This window comes from Podarcis tiliguerta (genome assembly GCF_965153285.1).
Source record: "Podarcis tiliguerta genome assembly, chromosome: 13".
NCBI classification, from domain to species: Eukaryota; Metazoa; Chordata; class Lepidosauria; order Squamata; family Lacertidae; genus Podarcis; species Podarcis tiliguerta.
Window position 1 is genome coordinate 19,758,162 of NC_139546.1, and position 23,061 is coordinate 19,781,222.

At 48.4% G+C, this 23,061-nt stretch overlaps 1 protein-coding gene and 2 long non-coding RNA genes across 4 annotated transcripts in view; 1 reads left to right on the forward strand and 2 right to left on the reverse strand.

The window, feature by feature from the left end:
• FAM117A (family with sequence similarity 117 member A) overlaps positions 1-22,189 on the forward strand; it is a 39,193-nt gene extending 17,004 nt beyond the window's left edge. For both annotated transcript variants that reach the window (XM_083408409.1, XM_083408410.1), the window contains exons 2-8: positions 4,377-4,549; positions 12,058-12,147; positions 13,784-13,897; positions 15,484-15,618; positions 16,624-16,852; positions 19,283-19,403; positions 20,478-22,189. In XM_083408409.1, the coding sequence (XP_083264535.1) occupies positions 4,377-4,549; positions 12,058-12,147; positions 13,784-13,897; positions 15,484-15,618; positions 16,624-16,852; positions 19,283-19,403; positions 20,478-20,820 (1,205 nt within the window). In that variant the 3' untranslated portion in view covers positions 20,821-22,189. The remainder of the gene's footprint in view (positions 1-4,376; positions 4,550-12,057; positions 12,148-13,783; positions 13,898-15,483; positions 15,619-16,623; positions 16,853-19,282; positions 19,404-20,477) is intronic.
• Positions 9,168-9,434, reverse strand: LOC310662288. The gene is made up of 2 exons (XR_014504249.1): positions 9,335-9,434; positions 9,168-9,236 (listed from the first exon to the last, which is right to left on the reverse strand). It is a non-coding gene; the product is annotated as an uncharacterized lncRNA (long non-coding RNA).
• LOC310661899 lies at positions 21,163-22,698 on the reverse strand. The gene is made up of 2 exons (XR_014504158.1): positions 22,503-22,698; positions 21,163-22,256 (listed from the first exon to the last, which is right to left on the reverse strand). It is a non-coding gene; the product is annotated as an uncharacterized lncRNA (long non-coding RNA).
• Between the last annotated feature and the right edge of the window lie 363 nt (positions 22,699-23,061).

Below are 23,061 nucleotides of genomic sequence, written 5' to 3' on the forward strand. Positions count from 1 at the left end.
ATCCATTCATCAAGGTTCTTGAGGTGGCTTTGCAAGGCAGATGATGGAGACATTGACAGTGGCGAATGTCACATATGTGCCGCTCAGGACCCATGCGGTTAACAGCACTTGTGAGCGCTGTACAGTGTGCTTCCTTTGCCAATGAGTGAGCTGGCCCTCGCGCATCTGAAATCAAAAGTGCAGAGGCTCTTGAGATTTCAGTAATAAAACCTGCTATAATTAACACTTAAGATCAGGCACTATGGCCTGCCTAAGCCTACCTAGTGGCTTTAGATAAAGTTGGATCATTGCTCAGGGGTGTCCGCTTCCGATGACAGTCTAAGTTTCCTGGAGGGGGTATCTCCTATTCCTACCAGGAGATGCCAGGGATTAAGACCTTTTGCCTTCAAAGTGTGTGCTTTTACAACTGAGCTGTGGTCTCGTTCCTCCCCTGCCAACAAGCTATGGCTTGGCAAAGCTGAGATCTTGGGTCCCCGAACTGAGGCTTAGCCTATCAGCTTCCAGAAATGCTGGGGACCAGGGACTGGGAATGCTGGGAAGCAGGAATGTTCACAGCGCACAGCTGTTCCTAAATATGGCTGCAGCCGTTGGCATCAGAAATAAGTGCATAAAATAGACTTGCCCCGGCACAGTCAAGGAAATAGTAATCATCATTTTACTAAGAAAATAGTTGCAGGTCCTTGTAATAATTTGGGGGGCTGGGATGGGGAGGCCTACACCAGGCCCAGCCTACATGCGTACAGTCTAAAAATAAAAGGGGTGCATTCCTGTATAGAAGCAATTGGGAAGCGAATGTATTAAGATGCAATTAGATGTCTGTCCCAAGGCCTAGGCGTTGCACCATCTCATCTCGTATTTCATCTCTAAGCCTGTGAGGAAGGTTCAGCTGAGAGAATTGCCCAAGGCCACTGAGCAAGCCAGTGGATTTGGGGGGGGGGCGTGTTTCTCACGCTAAATTGGATACAGGTGCAGTTTGTTCAGAAGGCGCTTAGATTGCCTCTGTTGCAAAGGAGGTGTGAGCCCCCCTTTCCCTTTGGAAGAACCCAGGGGAGGTGCAGCCAGTCCTTTTCACGCATAGGATCAGAGTTGGAAGGGACCCACGAGGGTCATCTAGTCCAACCCCCTGCAGCACAGGAATATTTTTGCCCAACGTGACACTCGAACCCATAACCCTGAGACTAAGAGTTTCACGTTCTACCGACTGAGCTATCTAATAATAATAATAATAATAATAATAATAATAATAATTTATTTACACTCTGCCCACTCTAGGTGGCTTCCAGCAAAATATTAAAATACAATAATTCATCAAATATTAAAAGCTTCCCTAAACAGGGCTGCCTTCAGATGTCTTCTAAAAGTCAGATAGTTGTTTATTTCTTTGACATCTGATGGGAGGGCGTTCCACAGGGTGGGCGCCACTACCGAGAAGGCCCTCTGCTTGGTTCCCTGTAACTTCGCTTCTCGCAGTGAGGGAACCACCAGAAGGCCCTCGGAGCTGGACCTCAGCGTCCGGGCTGAACGATGGGGGTGAAGACGCTCCTTCAGGTATACTGGGCCCAGGCCGTTTAGGGCTTTAAAGGTCAGCACCAACACTTTGAATTGTGCTCGGAAACAGTTGTTGCTGCCTGTCTGTCTTAAAGGGGAAGGGCAGTAGTAGTGCTTTGTTTACAGGTGCACACTATCCAACTGACTTGTACAGGACTTAAAGAAACGCTTGGAAACTTGTTGCTAGCTCCTGCGTCTAGAAAGCTGACCTGTTGCGTTGGCGCTTCAAGGTAGAAAATTGAGCTTTTCCTGACTGTCCCGGTTTGCCTGTCACAGTAAACCGTAGCTAGGAATATGCTGTGAACACAGAAAGGGGTCCTGTTTTGTTTCTCCCCTAACATGCGCACCGGAGTTGCAAGCCGCACTTCTAGGCTTAGCTTTCTGTCTGATCGTGGTGTTTTGCTCCAAACAAACCACAGTGCAGAGCCAAGGTTTATTCTCATGGCTTGTTTGAGCTAAACAAATGGTCCATCGTAAAGCTAAAGCCAGATATCCCGGCTTGTCGCTGCTGTACATGGTAAGGAGAGTTGCGTTCACAGTAAACCATTAACTATGCATGGCAGCCTTTGCGTCCTGGAATTCCCAATGCCAGCAATAATGAAATACAGTTGAACAAATTTTAAATTGGTTACAGTAAATAAGCAATGAAAGCAATAAAGCGGCACAACAAGTAACAGGAGGTCGATAGCAATAAAAGGAAAAAAGAATTGAGTTGCTGATGACCAAAGCAGAGTTTTGACTGAGCATCTTATAAGCAAATCAAGAGAGGATCAGAGGAGTAAAAAGAGTGACTCAGATTTGCATGAAATTTGTGCATGCTGGTGTGTGCGCGCTGTGTATAGAAATACAGTACAGTGGTGCCTCGCAAGACGAAAAGAATCCGTTCCGCGAGTCTCTTCGTCTTGCGGTTTTTTTCGTCTTGCAAAGCAAGCCCATTAGCGGATTAGCGCTATTAGCGGTTTAGTGGCTGTTAGCGGCTATTAAGGGATTAGCGGCTATTAAAGGATTAGCGGCTATTAAGGGATTAGCGGATTAGCTGCTAAAAGGCTATTAGCGGCTTAGTGGATCAGCTGATAAGCGGCTTAGATCAGCTGTCAAGCGGCTTAGCATCAGCTGTCAAGCGGCTTAGAGAACAGCTGTTAAGCGGCTTAGGGGCTGGGGAAAAAGGGGGGGAGGCAAGACATTTTCGTCTTGCGAAGCAAGCCCATAGCAAATTCGTTTTGCGAAGCACCTCCAAAATGGAAAACCCTTTCGTCTAGCGGCTTTTCCGTCTTGCGAGGCATTCGTCTTGCGGGGCACTACTGTACATTTCACTCTAATACAACTCACTGTAGTGGGGAAGCTTGGCCAGCTGACCAGGGTCCCTATTCGGTCTGCTGTCGGGGTGCTGAAGGTTGTTTGGCAACATCAGGACCCATCCTGCTCTTCCTTCTTAGGGGTCTTAAAACTGGGCTTGGACCAGATAGCCTTTTGAGCCTGTAAACCTGTCCTCCATGAAAAGTAGGGTGCATTGACCATCATCCAAATGAGCTTTCCTTGGGGAAGAGTTCCCAAACCCGGGAACCGCTGCAGAGAAGGCCTTAATTCCACGTGCCCACCCGCCACATCTTGGATGGCGAGGGTTCACAGAGAAGGGCGTCAAATGCCATCCAAGTGGGAGGAGGCAGCCTTAAGGAGAGCCTGGCCCCAAAGTGTGGGCTTTAAAGGTCAAAATTAGCACTTTGGATTGTGCTTGGGAACCGGGAGTCAACGGAGATGGCACAACACCAGAGAGCTCCGTAGTCCAAAAAACAAAATCCAAGCTTTGGTAAATAGCCCCCCGTCTGTGGAATGCTTTCCCCAGGGAAGTTCGCCTGGAGCCTTCATTATGCACCTTTAGGTGCCAGGCAAAAATGTTCCTCTTTAACTAGACATTTGGTTGATCCGATTTACATCCTATGCCCTTTTAAAATGGGGGGGGGGTGTAATTGGTGGGTTGTTGTTTTTGTTTTTATTAGGTGTTTTGTGTTTTTATATTTTGATTTTATTAAATCAGCCTGAGACCCCCAGGTATAGGGCGGTATATAAATTCTAATAATAATTAATTAATTAATTAATTAATTAATAGTACTCTAGGTGCTGAATTTTAAACAAGCTGGAGTATCCAAATGGGGAATCTATTTTTTTTTTAAAAAAAAAAATACTATTTATTAAATTTTCCACTTTAACAATCCAATCAAACCATATTAAATATTCCAAATTATACATATTATTCAATAATAATATTGATCATCTCATACTTCTACTGCTTTCATAATTTCCATGATAGTTCCCATAAATCATTCCGATGTTAATCGTCGTTACTTTTCACAGCCTCTGAGTTTATCAAACAAGCGAGATCAAACAAAACAATATATTCTGTGTGGAATTTACGTCCAGAGTTCCCTCCAAATGGGGAACCTAAGGCACTTCTGGCAATGAACAGATAAAGTGTCGAAATTATATGAATGGCATATGCCAAAACAAGACGCAGCCCCGTCCATTTGCAAAATTTTTGGGAGATTCGGCAGGGTGCGGAGGGAATCTGCTAATAATTGTTCCTTCCCTTTTGGGGGTTTTTGATTTAGTTCTTGTTGCTTATTCAGGAGCACACGCATCAGAAAGGTTAGGAAAATCATATGGCCGGCCTACGCACCATACATTTAAAGGCTTTGGCTTCCTGGGAACTGTAGTTTGCTCCCTCACAGAGCTACACTTCCCTACACTACAGATAAGCTCCTGCTGCAGGTAGAAGAGATTTAGGAGTAATGCTTCAAATTCTTAACTTGTTTCTCTTCCTTCCTCTCCAGCCAGTGTCCCATGTGCTGCGGCCGGTCCGGTCGAGAAGGCTTGCCGGAACAGGCTCCCCCGGGTGAGGCGCACCTCCTCCCTAGACACCGTCCTTGGATCGTACCTCTTGGGCCAGTGGCCTCGGGATGCAGAAGGAGCTGCCGTAGCGCATATGAGTGACAAATCCACCCAGGTACTAGAGCTACCTTTTTGCAGGGACATTGGGGGATGATGGGACAGATCATGAAGGTGGCAGGAGATGTTACCTGGTTGGGCTTGTGTTCCCTGAGGTCAGGCTGGGATCTGCAGCGATGTGTTTACACGAGCGCTCTCAACTTAAATGCTTCGTAAGAAAAGCTTTGCCAGATCAGGCCAGAGGTTCACCTTGTCCTGCATAGAGCTGAGTGATGCATTGAGAAATTATCTGAAACGATTATGGCATTCAGATCAGGATACTGGTTTCAGACAATTTGAGCTGGCGATAAAACGTGCCAGTTCAAATGGCCTGCAGACAGCAAAGGCGCAGGGAGGCAGGCAAAAGGAGCCTAAGGTGGGAAGGAGGAAGCAGCCAAGATACACTCCAGAGTCGGACATCGTGGTATTCAGCTGCTGGTATATCACAACGTTGAAAACCAGATATCTCTCGGTCCTACTCACCCCACCACTGTCCCCTTCCTTATTGCAAACTTCCAATTTGTTGCCAAGTCCCGTACAGTTCTGTCTGCAGTATGGCGATCTTGGTGCCCAGCCCCAGTAAACACCATGCAAAGTCTTGGGGGAACTTTCCCCCTCCATCTCCCAGGAGTGGTCCTTGGCTATAGGCAAGAGATGCCTGGGGTAGGGCTGGGCGATATCAGCTTTTCAGCATCGCAGTAAATCACCAGCCAAACATCGTGGTTGGGCAATGTTGAAAAACAAGTTGCATTGGCCTCCACCTGCGAGGCACCGGTTGAAATTGCTGCAGCTCCCACCATGGGAACTAAGGCAGCTTTCACCCCTTGCCTAGCGGACTGGGACGAGGCAGCTTGTTTGTGCGGCTCAGCTGGGGCGTGGGAGGGTTCCCGAGCCCCCACTGAGCCATCACTGGGGCTCTCCCCGTTTGTGCGAGAGTCAGCACTGGGCTGGCGGATCCTTTAACTGCTCGGCTGAGGTTAGCTCACTCCTCAGCTGTGTGCACTTAAAAGATGCAGCGGGAGGAACAAGCTGTATTGGCGCCTCACCAATGCAGATTTTTTCCCTCCCTCTGCACATCGCTTCACCTCATCGCTGGTGAAACCGCCACCAAGCCCCTCTGCTAGTAGCGCTCGCTGGAGGAAGTCACTAGTAGAGGGACTCTGGAACGGTGGCAGTTTCACCAGCGATATACTGCTGAATGAAGTCGACATTGCGGTCTGCTCCTCATCCCGGTCCTGGGCCATATATTGATATATCGCCCAGGCCTAGCCTGGAGGGGCTGTTTTGCAGTTGTGTTGCACAACCACGGGATTTGGCTTCTGTGGCAAGGCAGGTGCTCTGAAGAACCTCTGCTTTCGTCTTACTTGCAGCCCACACGGTTGTCAAGCAGACGGTGCTTGATGGGAAGCGAGAGGCGGTTGCTAAGGAGGCATCAGTTGCTGGATGACGGGCAACGAGCGTCGCAGTCCAGCTGCATCTGGAGTGCCGCAGGTTCCCCATCCTTGCTGCTCTCCACAAAAGCATTTAATATGTCTGTTAGTCCTTAAAGGGTGCTACCGGACTGTTTGGTTGGAGAAGCAGGCAAAAGACAGATGTGCCCTTCCCAGGCATTCAACCCAGTAGCTGAACGTAACCTCTTTGTACTAATTATCAAGTTGCGTATGGGACAGCTGACTTTTCCTGTATTGGCAGGGGGTTGGACTAGATCAGGCTTCCTCACCCTCCGCCCTCCAGATGTTTTGAGACTACAATTCCCATCATCCCTGAGCACTGGTCCTGCTAGCTAGGGATCATGGGAGTTGTAGGCCAAAAAACATCTGGAGGGCCAAGACTGAGGAAGACTGGACTAGATCCTCAGGGTCCCTTCCAACGCTACAACCCATATTCTGTCTCCACATTTGGTGGCTGTACATGGTAAGGAAGAGTAGGAAGCACTAAGGAACTTTAAAGTGGGGCCTGAAGTTTGAAACAAAAGTACTTAAAAATAAAACTGTGTGTGTGGTTTGTGTCTTTTGGCTAAACAGCAATACCCCCAACCTGGAGAAAGCAACCCATGAGCAGAAATGGATTTGCTGGGCTTGGAGTGAGGGCTGTCTCCAACAGCCTGCGACTGTACAGTGGTACCTCGGATTAAGAACTTAATTCGTTCTGGAAGTCCGTTTTTAACCTGAAGCTGTTCTTAACCTGAAGCACCACTGTAGCTAATGGGGCCTCCTGCTGCTGCCGCGCCACCGGAGCACGATTTCTGTTCTCATCCTGAAGCAAAGTTCTTAACCTGAGATACTATTTCTGGGTTAGCAGAGTCTGTAGCCTGAAGCGTCTGTAACCTGAAGCATATGTAACTCGAGGTACCACTGTACTGAGAACCCTCAGTGCCACCCCACAGGGGACCATCTTTTGTTCAGCAACAGCATTGCCCAGCCGCCTTTCCCTTTGACTGAAGCTAAACCAAGGCTATGCACCCGGGGAGGGGAATATCCCAGTCACTGTTTTGCAACCCTCTTGTAAAACCAGATGTGCAAGGGTTTAAGCTGGACTTTTAAAATTTAACTGAGATTGTGCAAAAAAAAAAAAAAATAATAATTCTGCTGGAAAACATTGAGCCGGGTAAACTAGAAGTCTAAATGCCTTTCCCTGCAAAATGCATGCATGCCCAGGCTGGGTGAGAGTGCTCTCCTAAGTCCCAAGCCCTGCTCTTTGTGTCTGGCTTTCTAGGGAAGGCCTTCCCTGTTGTGCTTCAGCTGGTTAGAGGCAAGGCTTGACTTTTCCTTGGCTTTTGTTGCAGAGGCAGCTGTCCTCCTGGAAAGGGGCTCAGTGCTCCGAGGCTCTTTCAGCTCGGCTCGCCGCCCTGGGCCAAAACCCTTATATAACATTTGTCAGGGCTGTGTGCCATGCTCTGCTTTTGAGAACGAGGGCTCTTGCGATGGAAGAGAGGCTTGCTCAGCGCGAGGCGTGTGTGCTCCCGGATGGAGCGGGGGAGCCTCCAGCCATCGAGGAAGCCTTGGCAACCCATAAATATTTCTGCAGAGCAACAAATGGTCCTTCTGAGACAAAAGGACAGCCTCGGCCCCTTTCAGCTGGAGATGAATCTAGCCTTTTTAATTGGAGTGCCTAGATAGAGAGCGTGTTACAAAACCAGCCTCACAAGCAGTGACCAAATAGGTACATTAGCTTGAGTGGCTCCCTGCAGGGTTCAACGTTTCATCCATTAAGAGAGGTACTCGGAGGAGCAACAGCTTGGAAAGGAGGCAGATCCATATAAAACAACAACCCACCATCAGGCAAAGTTAACAGCATGGCGGGAGCTGGAAAAGCAGCCCAGCGAAGCTATAAAAATACAACATAACTGGGCCCCGAGGTATTGAATCCTGGAAAAACAAACCTGTTAATTGGGAGCCTGAAGCTGCAAAGCAGTGGCTGGGCAGGTTTCCCTGGGGATAGGATTCCAAAATGGCGGTACCATTCCCTGGGGATAGGATTCCAAAATGGCGGTACCATCACACGCTGTCCCTCCTGGCCAGACTTTGGGCTGGTTTTCGGTGCAGCGGTAAATGTGTGTCTGCGCCATACCTCTTCAAACCATGTGTGGAGTCTCACGTTGCTGAATAGGCTTTTATAAAAATGAAACTCCTTCGCATGGAGAACTTGAAAAACCCTTTCTTCCTGACATGCTAGACTTCCAAGTGCAGGGAGTTGGGTGTGCCTGCAGGAGTACTGATGTGTACGTGAAGCGGTGGAGTCTTCCCGCAATTGGGCCGCTTCTGCAAGAACCAGGCCTTGGGTCTCCTGCGATGTTGGAACCTACAGCCCTATGGCATCTGCTGATCCAGGTGACCAAAGAAGTACAGTGGTACCTCAGGTTACAGACTCCGCTAACCCAGAAATAGTGCTTCGGGTTAAGAACTTTGCTTCAGGATGAGAACAGAAATCGCGCAGCAGCGGCGCGGCAGCAGCAGGAGGCCCCATTAGCTAAAGTGGTCTTCAGGTTAAGAACAGTTTCAGGTGAAGAACGGACCTCCGGAACGAATTGAGTACTTAACCCGAGGTGCCACTGTACATTGGAAGCTTCCTTAGATTGAGTCGGACTTGTAGTCCATTTAGTGTTACCAACACTGACTTGCAGCAGCCTGCAAAGCTTTTCTGATGTGGGTCTTCCCAAGCTTAGGTAGAGAAGATGAGGATGGAACCAGGGACCTTCTGCATGAAAAGTAGCTGCTCTAGTCCTGACCTATGACCCTTACAGAAGAGGTTGGATCAGAGCTATGCAAGTCCACCTGTGCAAGGCAGGTCTAGGGTAGCCCCTGCACAGTGACTGTTGCCAAGACGCGCAGCCGGTCTTGACAACCACAAAGGAACTTGGGGGTTGCCCCATTTTCATCCTTGCAACTACCCTTTTAGATAAGCTCGGTTGAGAGCCTTTCTTAAAAGTTGACTGGGCCAGCTGAGGACTTGAACCCGAGTCTCCCTAGCCCAAGGCCGGCACGTTCTTTGTGCAGCCTGCCGTTCTGGAGCTGCGCCCACTTCGCCGCCTCTCTGCCGTCATAGGGGGAGCGTGGGGATCTTGGGGCAGGCTGCGCAAGCTCAGGTCGCAGGTGAAGCGAGTGCCTGAAATACTTTTTTTCTCTTATGTGCAAGAGCTGGTTTAACGTTTCAGCAGAGCCTCCCAAACCTCCTGCCTTTCTGTGGGTGCTGTGGCTCGCTCTCTGCTGTGAAGACAAAGGATTTATTTATATTTATAGCCTTGGGGATGTGACTCGAGAGGCACGCCCTTCCCTGCAGATTATCTGACCTTGTGGTTTCAGACCTTGTGGTTGTCTTCTCAAAGCACTTTCCTCCCCTTCTCTCCTGCTCGGCGGAAGCTGTTTGGCCACCACTAGAATAACGTGTTTGGAAACTTCCTGCCTCATGGCTGAAAGTTTCCTCAGGGGCAGGGTGCTCAAAGCCAGGCCTCCCCCATGGCAGCAGCACCAAGAGCTTGCAGCTTGTGTGTGTGGGGGGGGTGTTCTCTCCTGCCCCACATTCCCTCTCCACCCCCTAGCCAGTGCACACTTTATTATTTTTATTTATTTTTTAATTTATTTCTTAATAAATATTACAGAAAATTAAAATCAAGTAAACTAATACAGTGGCCCCTCGGGTTACATATGCTTCAGGTTACATACGCTTCAGGTTACAGACTCCGTTAACCCAGAAATATTACCTCAGGTTAAGAACTTTGCTTCAGGATGAGAACAGAAATCGTGCTCCGGCGGCGCAGCAGCAGCAGGAGGCCCCATTAGCTAAAGTGGTGCGTCAGTTTAAGAACAGTTTCAGGTTAAGAACGGACCTGCGGAACAAATTAAGTACTTAACCCAAGGTACCACTGTACTAATACAAAATTAAACTAAAGAAAATACATGTACCCCCTACCCTGCAAATAATAATAATAATAATAATAATAATAATAATAATAATAATAATAATACAATAACAATATTTTATTATTTATACCCCACTGGGTGGCTTCCAACAAAATATTAAAATACAGTGATGCATCAAACAGTAAAAGCTTCCCTAAGCGGGGCTGCCTTCAGATGTCTTCTAAAAGTCTGCTAGTTGTTGTTCTCTTTGACATCTGGTGAGAGGGCGTTCCACAGAGCGGGTGCCACTACTGAGAAGGCCCTCTGCCTGGTTCTCTGTAACAAAAACCCTACATACCCCCATGACTTCCCTCCAACACGACTCGACTTCCTTTAGCTCAAATTTAAATACCGTCATTGCATTCTTTGGACAATACATCTCTTATAGCCACTTCTAATTATTGTTCTCGCTTATACTTTACATAATCCAAGCATGTCAACATATTCTTTTAAGAGCAATGTTTTTTCCATATATTCCTCAAAGCTCTTGTATACACTTCAGGAATGGAGGCCGCCTACAGCTTTCCTTGAGCCCAGGACAGGCATGAAATCTGCCGGCCGATGTGCATTTCAGCAAGGAAGCAAAATAAAACAAAGCTTTCTGGGCTCTCCGCCGCAACATGATGTGGGGTTTCCAGGCAGGGCAGCTCAGCCGTTCTGACAGCCGGGGCAGGAAGCTTGCACCAGGGTGTAGCAGTTTCACCTGCAAATAGTTTTTTGAGACGTCGCTGCCACGTGGGGGGGGGGTTAGCCTCCCCCACACCGGCGGCATGGGTGGAATTTCCCCCTCGTGACCGGCGCTTCGTAACTTGAAAGATAAGGGTTTATCTCTGGGTTTTAAAAATACCTCGAGTGGCGGTTGCTATTTGCTCCTGCTCCTGAAAAGCTTTGCTGAAGGGTTGGGCGGCAACTCTTGGCTCCGCATCAACACTTGTGGGCACATTTTTTTCTGGCATGATTTTGGGGGGGGGGGGATTTATTGGCATTCTACAATTCCACAAAATGTCTGGGTCCTGCCCCTTGCAACTCCTCTCCCGCCACTTGCAAGGCCTGTACCAGTTGGGATTTGCAGCGGTTGGAACTAACTTTCCAGCCTAGGGCATCCTTTGCTGCTTGCAGGGTTGTTCAACAGGTCTGTTTAAACAAAAAAACATAAAACATGGCTGCCAGTTAAAATCCAACTCCATCTTTTGCATTAGGTAAAGGTACCCGTGACCATTTGGTCCAGTCGTGACAGACTCTGGGGTTGCGGTGATCATCTCGCTTTACTGGCCGAGGGAGCCGATGTACAGCTTCCGGGTCATGTGGCCAGCATGACTAAGCCGCTTCTGGTGAACCAGAGCAGTGCACGGAAACGCCGTTTACATTCCCGCCGGAATTTACCTACTTGCACTTTGAGGTGCTTTCGAACTGCTAGGTTGGCAGGAGCAGGGACCGAGCAACGGGAGCTCACCCCGTCGCGGGGATTCGAACTGCCGACCTTCTGATCGGCAAGTCCAAGGCTCTGTGGTTTAAGCCACAGCGCCACCCGTGTCCCATATCACCCAGCCCTAGTGGGAGCCATATTCTCCCTCAAAAAGAAGTGGTATGGAGCTCCACTTGGACTTCACTGGCTGAAATGTGGAGGAACACTCTTCTTGAGTTAAGGTTTTCCTCCTCTGGGAACACTTCTGGGCATAATTTTCCTGAAAGCAACTTGTGTGGAATACAAGCTCTAAGTGAATTTTGGCTATCGTACTCTGCAAGGAAGATGTGAAGGCATAGAAAGTCGTTCCAAATCTTTCTTGAACGTTTTAGTTGGGCTTTTTCCATCCAGGCCTGTGTAATCCATGACATTTTGTACCAACGTCGTTGTGTAGGAAAACGCCGGCCAAGCATTCTGCCCTGGATTCCAAAAGCACTGAGAGCAGCAGCCAGAGTTTCCTAGGTAGCATGGCAATGTGGTTGTACTCTTAGTTCTTGTAGGAAAGTGATTTTTTCCCCATTTTCCAAAGTCCCACAAATTAGCCCTTTGGCATGACGCTTCCTCCCTCCAATGGCGTGTTTTCAGAATGACTCTTGCAAAGTAGTGTTGGAACTCGCTTGGACTGGCTGTGCTCTGCTAAACGCCTTGCTCCCTTCTTTGCAGACTCCTGTGTCCTGGCACGAAGCAGAGGTGGGGAAAGCCGCTGCCCATAAGCGCTCGGCCTCGTGGAGTAGCGTGGATCACCGCAGAGAGGTGAGAGATCTACTTAGCAAGCCAAACGAAAAGCATGCTTCCCCCACTGCACAGTGCGCAAAGGAAACTCAGCTACTGGTCTGCGTTGAGCATCCCAGAAACCCAGAATTAGCGTCCTTCACAGATAATACAAATCGGCAGGTAGTTTTGTCAAATAAGGAACCTTCCCCACTAGGCTTTCCCAAGCTTTGGTCTCCAGCTGCTGTTGGACTACAACTCCCATCATCCCTAGCTAGCAGGTCCAGCAGTCATGGATGATGGGAATTGTAGTCCAAAAGCAGCTGGAGGCCCAAGTTTGGGAAACCATGGTTTACAGTAATAAACCAGTTGTTGCTGCTGTTGCCGAGTGCTGCTTGCGATCCCCATAAGCAGTGGCAGGGAGGAGGCACCACGCTCACCAAAAGCTGCGCATTGGTAGGGCATGAAGGCAGGGGACCCAACAGTAGGGGGAGTCAGAGCCAGCTGATTCTGCCTTTATCACCATCCTCCTTGTTGAGTTCTATACAGAGATGTAAGCTGACACCCTCTGTAATGATGGTAAGTAAGGAGGCAGGGAGTAGGGGCTGGCTGAGGACAGAATGAGATGGGTGGGGCAGCACCCTTTTTGCCGTAAGAGACACTGCAGACAGCGTCAGGCTAGTGGTCCATTAACTCAGCATTGCTTGCAGTGCCTAGCAGAAGCCTTGGAACTAGCTCAAAATAAAAATAAAAATGGAGCTTATTATTTATTTTTAAAACAAGGTTTCATGCACCCAATGGATTTCACATAAGTATCTTTGATGGCAAAATAAACCTGGCAGTGAGAGAAATTAGAGGCCACCTAGAGAATAAGCTGTGTTCCCAAATCTTTCTGCAGGTTCTCTCAAGACAGTTCAAAGTGCTTGTTTCTTCCCTTACAAAAGCTATATGGTAAAACACATTGGATGCATCAAGTTTCTTATATATACATATGCGCATGCATATATATATATATATATATATATATACACACACACACACACACACATATATATATATATACACACACACATATATATATCTACATCTGTTTCATGAATAGTGGTTATTAGGTGTTGCCTCTTCCTTTCGAAAGGATGCTCTTTGTGTGGGTGTTTAAAAAAAACTCACAGCAGAAACGGCCCCACAGATTTCAGAGGGAGCCCCCTGCAGAGTGAACAAGAGGCCTTCATTGCCCACAGGAAGCAGAGCAGCTGCTGCTGCTGCTTCCCTGGCTTGCATTTGCAAAAAAAACCAGGCCTAGCTGTGTGACTTCCAGTTGCTTGAAAGGCAACACCTTAAAAAAGTGACACCTCCTTGAGGAAAGGCTGGTCCTATCAGAACGATCTGATAATTGGGCAGCAAGTTACCCCAGATGGTTGAGTTCCTTAGAGCATGGTGCTGATAATGCCAAGGTCACAGGTTCGATCCCTGCATGGTGGGACGACATTGCAGGGGTTTGGACGAAAGGACCCTTGGGGTCGCTTCCAACTCTATGAATCCATGGCTGTAAGCCGGCACCGGAAGGGCGCCTTGCAGAAGTTGCCCCCATGCGTTTTGCATGGGCAGAAGAAATTGCAAGGAGCCGCTGTGAGGTCCTTTCCCCCTTCTAAATGCAGGTTGCCTTCTCATTCCCCAGATTGCCAAACTGAAGCAGCAGCTCCAGAGAACGAAACTCGGTGCCTGGAATAGCAAAGAGAAAGACCAGACCTCCCCCATCCAGGGGGATCATAGTGTCCTCTCGCCAGCCAAGGTATGCTCCGCATCCCTCTCCTTTGTTTGCCACCATCCGGCCAGAGGAAAACAGGGTCCAGCTGTCGATGGACTGTTGGCAAGAGACGAGCGCGAGGCTATTTTTGGGAAAGAGTTTGAAGTATTCATTTCTGCTGCTGCATTGGCAGGGTGGGGGAGGGCAAAACCGTTCTCTTCAGCCCCACCCAAAACCATGTGAGGAATTTGGGGCGCACACACACTTCCTACTGGCCTGTGCTGGCTGCTGTGTATGTGGAGGTCAAGAGCCTTGCTCCAAGCTTAAGTGATCGCGCTTGAGCTGCCCTTTGAACTAGGCATTCAAGGTTCATTTCTCAGCATCCAGGTCTCTCAGCATCCCTTGGACCAAAAAAAGGAGAGGGTTCAGTGTTTGAGAGACATGTGATTAGGACGCGGGTGGCGCTGTGGGTAAAAGCCTCAGCGCCTAGGGCTTGCCGATCGAAAGGTCGGCGGTTCGAATCCCCGCAGCGGGGTGCGCTCCCGTTGTTCGGTCCCAGCGCCTGCCAACCTAGCAGTTCGAAAGCACTCCTGGGTGCAAGTAGATAAATAGGGACCGCTTACTAGCGGGAAGGTAAACGGCGTCTCCGTGTGCGGCTCTGGCTCGCCAGAGCAGCGATGTCACGCTGGCCACGTGACCCGGAAATGTCTCCGGACAGCGCTGGCCCCCGCCTCTTGAGTGAGATGGGCGCACAACCCTAGAGTCTGTCAAGACTGGCCCGTACGGGCAGGGGTACCTTTACCTTTAGGAAGCAGGACTTAAGAGAGACCTTTGAGAGCGTATTGCCAGATGGGTCAGGGATGGGTTGCAGGGACCAGTGCTCTGAGTCTGCATCATACCAGACCAGAGTGGTGGAACTGGCCCATTAAGTATGCACTGGTGCCCTTCCAGATGTTGTTGCCCCTGCCCACATGGCCCAGTCAATGTCTAGGCAACACGATGACCATGTACATACGCAATATACAATCTTTATAGAATTCCTTCAAACCGTAACAAGTACAAAATGAAATCTTTAGTCTCAAAGTCTCTGAAAATCTGAAGCGAGGTACCAGACTTTGTACGATGAAAGACAAGCTGTGAAGCTTTGTGTATTCAGCAAATATGATGTCCAACACTGAACAGTGATTCCGGATATTGACTACTGTTTCGTAGAATTCTTCGTCAGCGTGGTCTCCAACCCCTGACCTCTCAATATCCCTTGGGCAAACAAAGAGGAGAGCATTCGAAGCTCAGTATTAGGGAAGGACATGATTGGCTATAGAGCAGTGGGTCTCAAACTTTCAGAATAAAAATTTGCTCGTGCCACGCCCAGTTTCTTTAGTGATAAGAAATACATTGGAAAATTAGCTAGCTGTGCTTGATTTTGGAAAGAAACCTATCCATATTCTGCAAATTAAGAATTTTTTTTTATACTGTACTATACTGAAATGTTTAAATGTTTCTTTGATTTTCCTTGAATCTTCCCATCATGCTCGCCACACCCTTAAAGAGCCACTGCTGTAGAGAATACTTTCCTTGCACAAAGGTGTCGGTGGCTTGTTTTACCACATTGCTGGATGTCCTTGTTGCAGGTTTACCCGCCTGCACCCTTTCCAGCCCAGACTGTTGCACCGATCAGCCCCTGTTTGCACAACAGCCTTGACGGTCTCAATCAAGAACTGGAAGAAGTGTTTGTGAAAGAGCAAGGAGATGAGGAGCTCCTCAGGGTGAGTTACAGTTGGTTCCCAAAACAGCTGGGCAGAGCACACCTTTGTGGCCCCTTTTGCCATCTTTTGCAGCACTAGCTGAATACAAAGCCCCCACTCCTGACATACCCTGAGCTGTACACTGAAATTCTCTGCACTGAATTTTCCAAACACTCATCTAGAAACAGTTATGGCTGTTTTAAAGTACAGATAGGGTGAACCTACAGCATCAGCAGCTAGCCACAGCCAGCCCCTTCTTCTCAATGAGGGCCGCTGACTTTCTATGGTGATTTAATTTTTATTTTTAAAAGAAATCTCCAAATGCTTGAGGAATCCTACGGTACTAACCTCGTCTCCTGCGACTTAGAAACAGACCACACCTAAAGGTTCATAACACGCTTTAAGTACATGTTTGATTTGGTTCTCTTGAACTCTGGGGCTGCATTGCATCCTTCCCTTGCTCCATAGCTGGCCTTTGAGTCACAGCAGATGTGCAACGTCTCCTGGAGGGCAAACTACAGCTGTTTATAGCGAAATGCCTGCACTGCTACAGGAGAGCGTCTTGGGGTTTTTTCCCTCCCAATAAATGCGTTGATCTTGCAGTAAAGGTAAAGTAAAGGGACCCCTGACCATTAGGTCCAGTCGTGACCAACTCTGGGGTTTCGGCGCTCATCTCGCTTTACTGGCCAAGGGAGCTGGCGTACAGCTTCCAGGTCATGTGGCCAGCAGGACTAAGCCGTTTCTGGTGAACCAGAGCAGTGCACGGAAACGCCGTTTACCTTCCCGCCAGAGCGGTACCTATTTATCTACTTGCACTTTGACGTGCTTTCGAACTGCTAGGTTGGCAGGAGCTCACCCCGTCGCGGGGATTCGAACCGCCCACCTTCTGATCAGCAAGCCCAAGGCTCTCTGGTTTAACCCACAGCGCTAACCGGGTCCCTCTTGCAGTAGCTGCCCTGAAATAAGAGCTGGGGTAAAAAGGCCCTAAGTGAACCAGTATTAATTTAAGAAATGTCTTCCTTCTAGATCCTGGATGTCCCCGATGGCCACAGAGCCCCAGCCCCGCTGCCGAGAAGCACCAGAGAAGCCTTACTGCTGCGGGTGGAGCACAGCAGTAGCAGCTGCAGCAGCCTCTCTCTCTCTCCGTCCCCTTCAGCTGCCTTTGGGCGGTCCCCACACACGCCTGCCCAAGCAGCAACAGAGGAACTTTCCCCCAGTGTGCTGGATAAGCCGCCAGTGGAAGCGAAGGGAAAAGGTAAGCCAGAAGGGGGCTAGCAAAAGGCATGTTGGGAGCCCTAGAAAGTTGCACATTTTTTAAAGAGGTTTTTCCAGGCCTTGTTTGCCCCCCCCACCCTCTTGCCCCCCACCCTCCACAGTACGAGAACACAGCCTGGAAGCTGGAGGGGACAGCATAGGGTCTCCCCAGGCATCACTATTTATCGAACAGTCATCCTGATTTGTTTGCAGGGAGGTCAGACGGCGTTGGTTATTGAATGAGCCTTCGCTCTGATTGGTTTGTGTAGATGACGTTGCATCAAAGCAAGTTTCCCCACAATTTTCCAGACGCTTAACTGCAAAAAGTCCGATCTTTCGGGGCAGCGGGTTTTTCTTGTTGCTGTTTTTGGCGCAAGACCCTCCCAATCCTGAAGGAGCGTCTCCACCTCCATCATTCAGCCCAGACACTGAGGTCCAGCTCCGAGGGCCCTTCTGGTGGTTCCCTCACTGAGAGAAGTGAGGTTACAGGGAACCAGGCAGAGGTAGTGGCACCCGCCCTGCGGAACGCCCTCCCGTCAGATGTCAAGGAAATAAATAACTCTCTGACTTTTAGAAGACATCTGAAGGCAGCCCTGATTAGGGAAGTTTTTAATGTTTTGCCGTGTTTTACCGTGTTTTTAATATTCTGTTGGGAGCTGCCCAGAGTGGCTGGGGAAACCCAGCCAGTTGAGTGGGGTATAAATTATTATTATTGTTGTTATTATTATTATTAAATGGCTTCAGTTGCACAACCTAAATTTACTGGAATGTGATTGAATCCTGCCAGAAAACAGTGACAGCACATCAACGCCCATAGACTCGCCTTGGAATTGTGGGGGAGGGTAACCAAAAGCAAGCACTGGAGCATGAACCTCATTTTACTGACTTGCACTAAATCGCTAACTCAAAGCAATTAAACCCTAAAATAAAGAGATTCAGCCTGCTCTTCCCTTTCCATGGATCATCAGTGTCCACAAACCAGTTGAAGGGAAGAGTACAGATATTAGGGATCGCAAAGAGTGTGATGTGCCTATACAAGGTCACAGTCTAATTACCGTATTTTTCGCTCCATTGGACGCACCGGACCATAGGAGGGGGAGAACAGGGGAAAAAATTTTTTTCTTGTTTTCCCCCTCTAAAACAAGGTGCGTTCAAGGTACATTCACCAGAGCTTGTGAGGCTGGCGGTGGGGGGAATCGCTGCTTTCCCCCACCGCCAGCCTCAAAGATCCCTGAAGCCTTTGGAGCGCAGCGCCCCGCTGCCCTGGAGAGGCTGTGTGCGCAGCGGTCCCCAAGCTAGAGCAGCGAGACGGAGCCCTCCGTCTCGCTGTTCTGGCTTGGGAACAGCCTTGCTAGCCTCTGCAGGACAGCGGGGTGAAGGCACCCCGCTGCCCTGGAGAGGCTTTGCGCGCAGCCATCCCCAAGCTAGAACAGCGAGACGGAGCGCTCCGCAGTGCTCCGTCTTCCTGTTTTGGGTTTGGGCTTAGCAGCGCAGCCTGCATTCGCTCTATAGGACGCACACACATTTCCCCTTAATTTTTGGAGGGGAAAATGTGCGTCCTATAGAACGAAAAATACGGTAATTGGCTTGAACTTCATTCTAAATCTGACCCTGCTCATTCAGGATTTCACATCTTTTATCCCTAAATAATTGCCGTTCTAATTATTTGGGCATTTAGAATCCTCCCGACTGTAACGTGTATTAAACCAAATTTCTCAAGTCTTATATGAAGATAAATGGTGAAAATCCCACCATACGTCCACCGTATGATCTCTCCTCCTTTACATATGGACCTGGCTGCTAGTTTTGTAAGCTTTTCTTTTTTTATGGCAACAAGGGCAGGGAAAAGCCCATTGTATTCTGTGATGCTTTGTGGAGCCCAGTGAAGGGGGAAAGGATAGAAGGAGGACTTGTAAATATTGGAGACGTTTCTGGGAGTGTCCCCTGAATGTGTAAGAAGGAAAACCAGGAATGTGTGGTGAAGGGGGAAGTTGGAAACAGGAAGCAGATACCCAAGAGCAGGAGGTAGCAGGCCAGACTTCCAAAACTGACCAAACCCAAAACTTTCCTTCTGTTTCCAGGATACACAGACAGCCCCGAATCTGCATGTGAATCTTTATTGATAAGCGCCTTTACCAACCACCAATTTGTTTAAAACTATGTGTCACTGCAGTTTGCAACAAAAGTATAAAAGCGATGCCATCTAAGCAGTGACTCCATAGGGATTTTGCCTATACAGATAAAAAAACCCTGGATTTTTAATAAGGCTGAGTGTACAGAAGACACAGCAAGAATAGCTTTAGAATCAATGACCTGGGTGGGACATTATGCAAACGATTCTTCCAGATATAGATGCATTACAGCATTACTGGTTCTGCATTTGTCTGTGTCACATTTAAGCCTTTCTCTTTTTCTCCCCCGCTTCCTCCAGAAAACGGCAGCACTTCTCCGGTCCTTGCCTTTGCCCTGTCTCCTCGTCCCAACCACACCTATGTGTTCAAGCGGGAACCTCCGGAGGGCTGTGAGAAAATCCGGGCTTTTGAGGAAGCTGCGTAAGTAAGAAGGGTATTTGCCTCTAGGGACACAGCAGGCCGAGATACTGCAGCCTTACATAATGCAGTCCACTTCCTACAGGATCAGCCCTGGGAAACCTCTGGTCTGTGGTCCAAATTAAAAAGGTAAAGGGACCCCTGACCATTAGGTCCAGTTGTGGCCGACTCTGGGGTTGCGGCGCTCATCTCGCTTTATTGGCCGAGGGAGCTGGCATACAGCTTCCGGGTCATGCGGGCAGCAGGACTAAGCCGCTTCTGGTGAACCAGAGCAGCGCACGGAAACGCCGTTTACCTTCCCACCAGAGTGGTACCTATTTATCTACTTGCACTTTGACGTGCTTTCGAACTGCTAGGTTGGCAGGAGCAGGGACCGAGCAACGGGAGCTTACCCCGTCACGGGGATTCGAACCGCCAACCTTCTGATCGGCAAGTCCTAGGCTCTGTGGTTTAACCCACAGCGCCACCTGCATCCCGTGGTCCCAGTTAGGGGGTCCTAATTTAGCCCCTGAGGCTGCTTCCCCCCAAATACACACCCATGCACCTGATGTCATATGTGAGGGACAAATGAAGAACTGGGAGCCTTAAAGTGTACCCCTGATTGGCACTGACAGCAAGCCCTACTTGCCAAGAACAATCAGCTGACTGGCCGTGACAGCAAACTCTGCCCAAAGTTGGGCTTTCTATAAGAGCCTGTTGGCTGAAAGATTAAACAGCAAATGGTGCAGGGAGGAATGCTTTTCCTAATGTCAAGTGATTGACATGTGAGTGGCCCAAAGGGGTTGGGGGAACATCACGATCCAACCTACCAATCAGCCTTCAGCATTCCTAACCATCAGTCACGATGGCTGGGGCTGATAGGAGTTGGACCCTGCAGGTGTTGTTGGACCACAGATTCCCCGCCCATGTCCTAAAGTGCAAGACCAAGAAACGTCAAAGATTCTCTTCCTTCACGCTCCTCCTTGCTGTTCCCACTGTAAAGGATCTTTACAACCACCAGTCGAAACTCTCAGCCAGTTGATGGCATCAATCCTTGCATTCCTCATCTCTTTCTCCTTGTGGTTTCTTCCTCTCCAGGCCTCCAAGCCCCGACCAGACTTTCCTGCCCTCCTGTCCCGATAAGAACAAAGTTCACTTCAACCCAACTGGCTCTGCCTTTTGCCGATTCAGCCTGGTGAAGCCTTTTATTCCCACTGTGGACTTCCTGTTCAGAGACTTCTCTTCCTCTCCCAGCCCCATGCCACCGGGCACGTTCTCCTCCTGCCAGCCCACTCACACGGTCCCAATTCTCAGTTTGCGGAAAGACTCGAGGGGAGACGACTTCGGCGAGAACCCAAAATCTCCTCCGCTGGGCTTGGAGACTTGGAAGCGGCACCAGGCTGAAGACACCGTCCTCTTCCACAGCTCCCTGGTTGTCTGAAGCTCAGAGGGGCAGACCCAAAATGAATCTGTGGTCCCTCCATGGCCTGTGGAGAAGAGTGCCTTGGAATGCAGAGAACAGAGCACTTCTAGGACACAAGTCCTCCAGCAACTGCCTTAAAAAAATGCAGACTGCCACTGGACTTTTCTGCAGCCGCAGTAGTTTTTCCCCTTTTGACTCCTGGTACTTAAAAGCACTTCAATTCCCTACAAGTTCATGTCACTGTCCTGCTATTGCGATGTCCAAAGAGCCCCTCATCCTCTCTGATGGAATATACACACGATAAGCTACCGGGTTTTTCCTCCTCTTGTTTGCTTGCTGGGTGAGGCAAGAGCTCATGTATGTTTTGTTTTGTTTTGAATTATCCTAAGGATGTGTCTCAGGCTTTCCACAGACTAGGGAGGATGAAAGGTTTACATGTATCCAGAGGAACTGGTGTACGCTGCTCTAGCAGATGGCTGCCGGGCAAGAGTTGTGCTGGGCAATCTGTTTCCAGGGAATGAGACATCTAGAGATTATTTTGCATCCTGCCCTGCACTCTATGAGACTAGCATTACTGGAACACAGCTAAATGCTTGAAAGAAGCATTTTCTCTTCCGATCATGCTGTAACAGTTAGAAGTTGAATTGACAGAAATTCAACTTGTGTGCCTTTTTTGAGGTCTTACTCCCTTCCCTTATGGAGTAAGAATAAGGGAATGTTCTCTTTTCCCCCTCCCTCCCTCCCTCATACACTCCCCAGACATCTTTTCCAGTGGACCTCTTGAGGAGATTTCTTGCAACAGTTCTGGCAAAGGAAACTGATGCTGAAGCCAGAACAATGTCTAAAGTTCCCTGGTGGAATGCAGCTCTTAGCATATCAAATCCACTTCCTTCCTTTTTTTAATTGTAATGATTTGGCCAGTCCAGTTAGGTCTGACACTACTACAATTCTGGCTGATGAGTCAGGGGGATCTGCTCAGCTTTAACCTTACTTTTTAATGCACAGAACACTCCAAAGATCCCATGGTTCACTTAAACTTACATTTTAGGCAACCCGCATCCCCACCCCCCCACAGCACAACTGTGAAAGGCCTTAAACCTGGTGATGCCTTGATTGCAAAGTATTAGAAATGAAAGCAACTCGTCTTTTTGCTAAGCCTCTGGATTGCATTGAAAAGGTTTTCTTGAACCTGAGATGGAAACTATATTTTCTATTTGAAAACAGTATTTTTGCAGCTACTTTTGAAGTTTTGTAAATTTTAATGTATGTATCACAAAAGCTTAAGGAAGAATGTTAGCCTTGGAGGATCACTGCCTTGTCTTGGAGAGGCTTTTGCAGATTTTGGTGTTTAAACCAATTAAAAAAATAAAATTGTTCGGTATCTGAACTGTGCCTTGTCTGAGTAGAGATTGGTCAGTGGGAGATTGGATGAAGTGTGGGACACACTTGCAGCTCTGTAAAAAGAATAAGAAATCTACAGATGAGTGGCATATTCTTGGGTTGGTATTTGCTTGTTATCCCATCAGTTGAACCTATAAACTAATTTCTAGTGAAAGAGTTTGGCTTAAACTGGGAATAATATACTTTAGGAGGCTGTGGATTTCAATTAATACAGGCTTTAAGTATACATCTCCTTTCCTGATGAGGTCAAGACCATCCTAATGAGCTCAGAGACGGGTAACAATGCATGTTAAACTTACGAGGAGCAGAAGAGCCAGAACATTTTTTCAGGAGGCTGTGGACTTTGGCTGATGGGAGGTTTGTGACTGCCACATCATCCTTCCCATGTCACATCAAGGCCATCCTAATGAGTTCAGAGACGAGTAACAGTAGTAGATGGCAACAATGGCTGCATAGCATGCTGAACTTGGAGCAGCAGAGGAGAGACATTTGGGAGCCAGGTAACATCTATAAAGACCAGGTGTTCAACTGAGACAGCATATAAGCTTCAAAGGGAGTCACCATGACTACTGAAGTTTTTGTTTGGCTTTTTTAATGATCAAGGGACATATCAGTTTTCTTAATTAAGCAAACAGGCCACTCTGGGTTGTAAATGGCAGGATTTAATCGGGGCAACCTTCCCTAAAAGGGATTTAATTTGCTAGGTTTCTTGAAGCATTTACCATTAGAAAATCAAAGCAGAGGTTAGGAAGGCGCATGTCAGCTCCCAGCTCAACCAAAAGGCCACGAGGACGGGGGTAATTTTAGGTTAAGATGAAGGCTAGCAAGTAAGAAAAACCAGCGTGTGTCTTTTGTGCA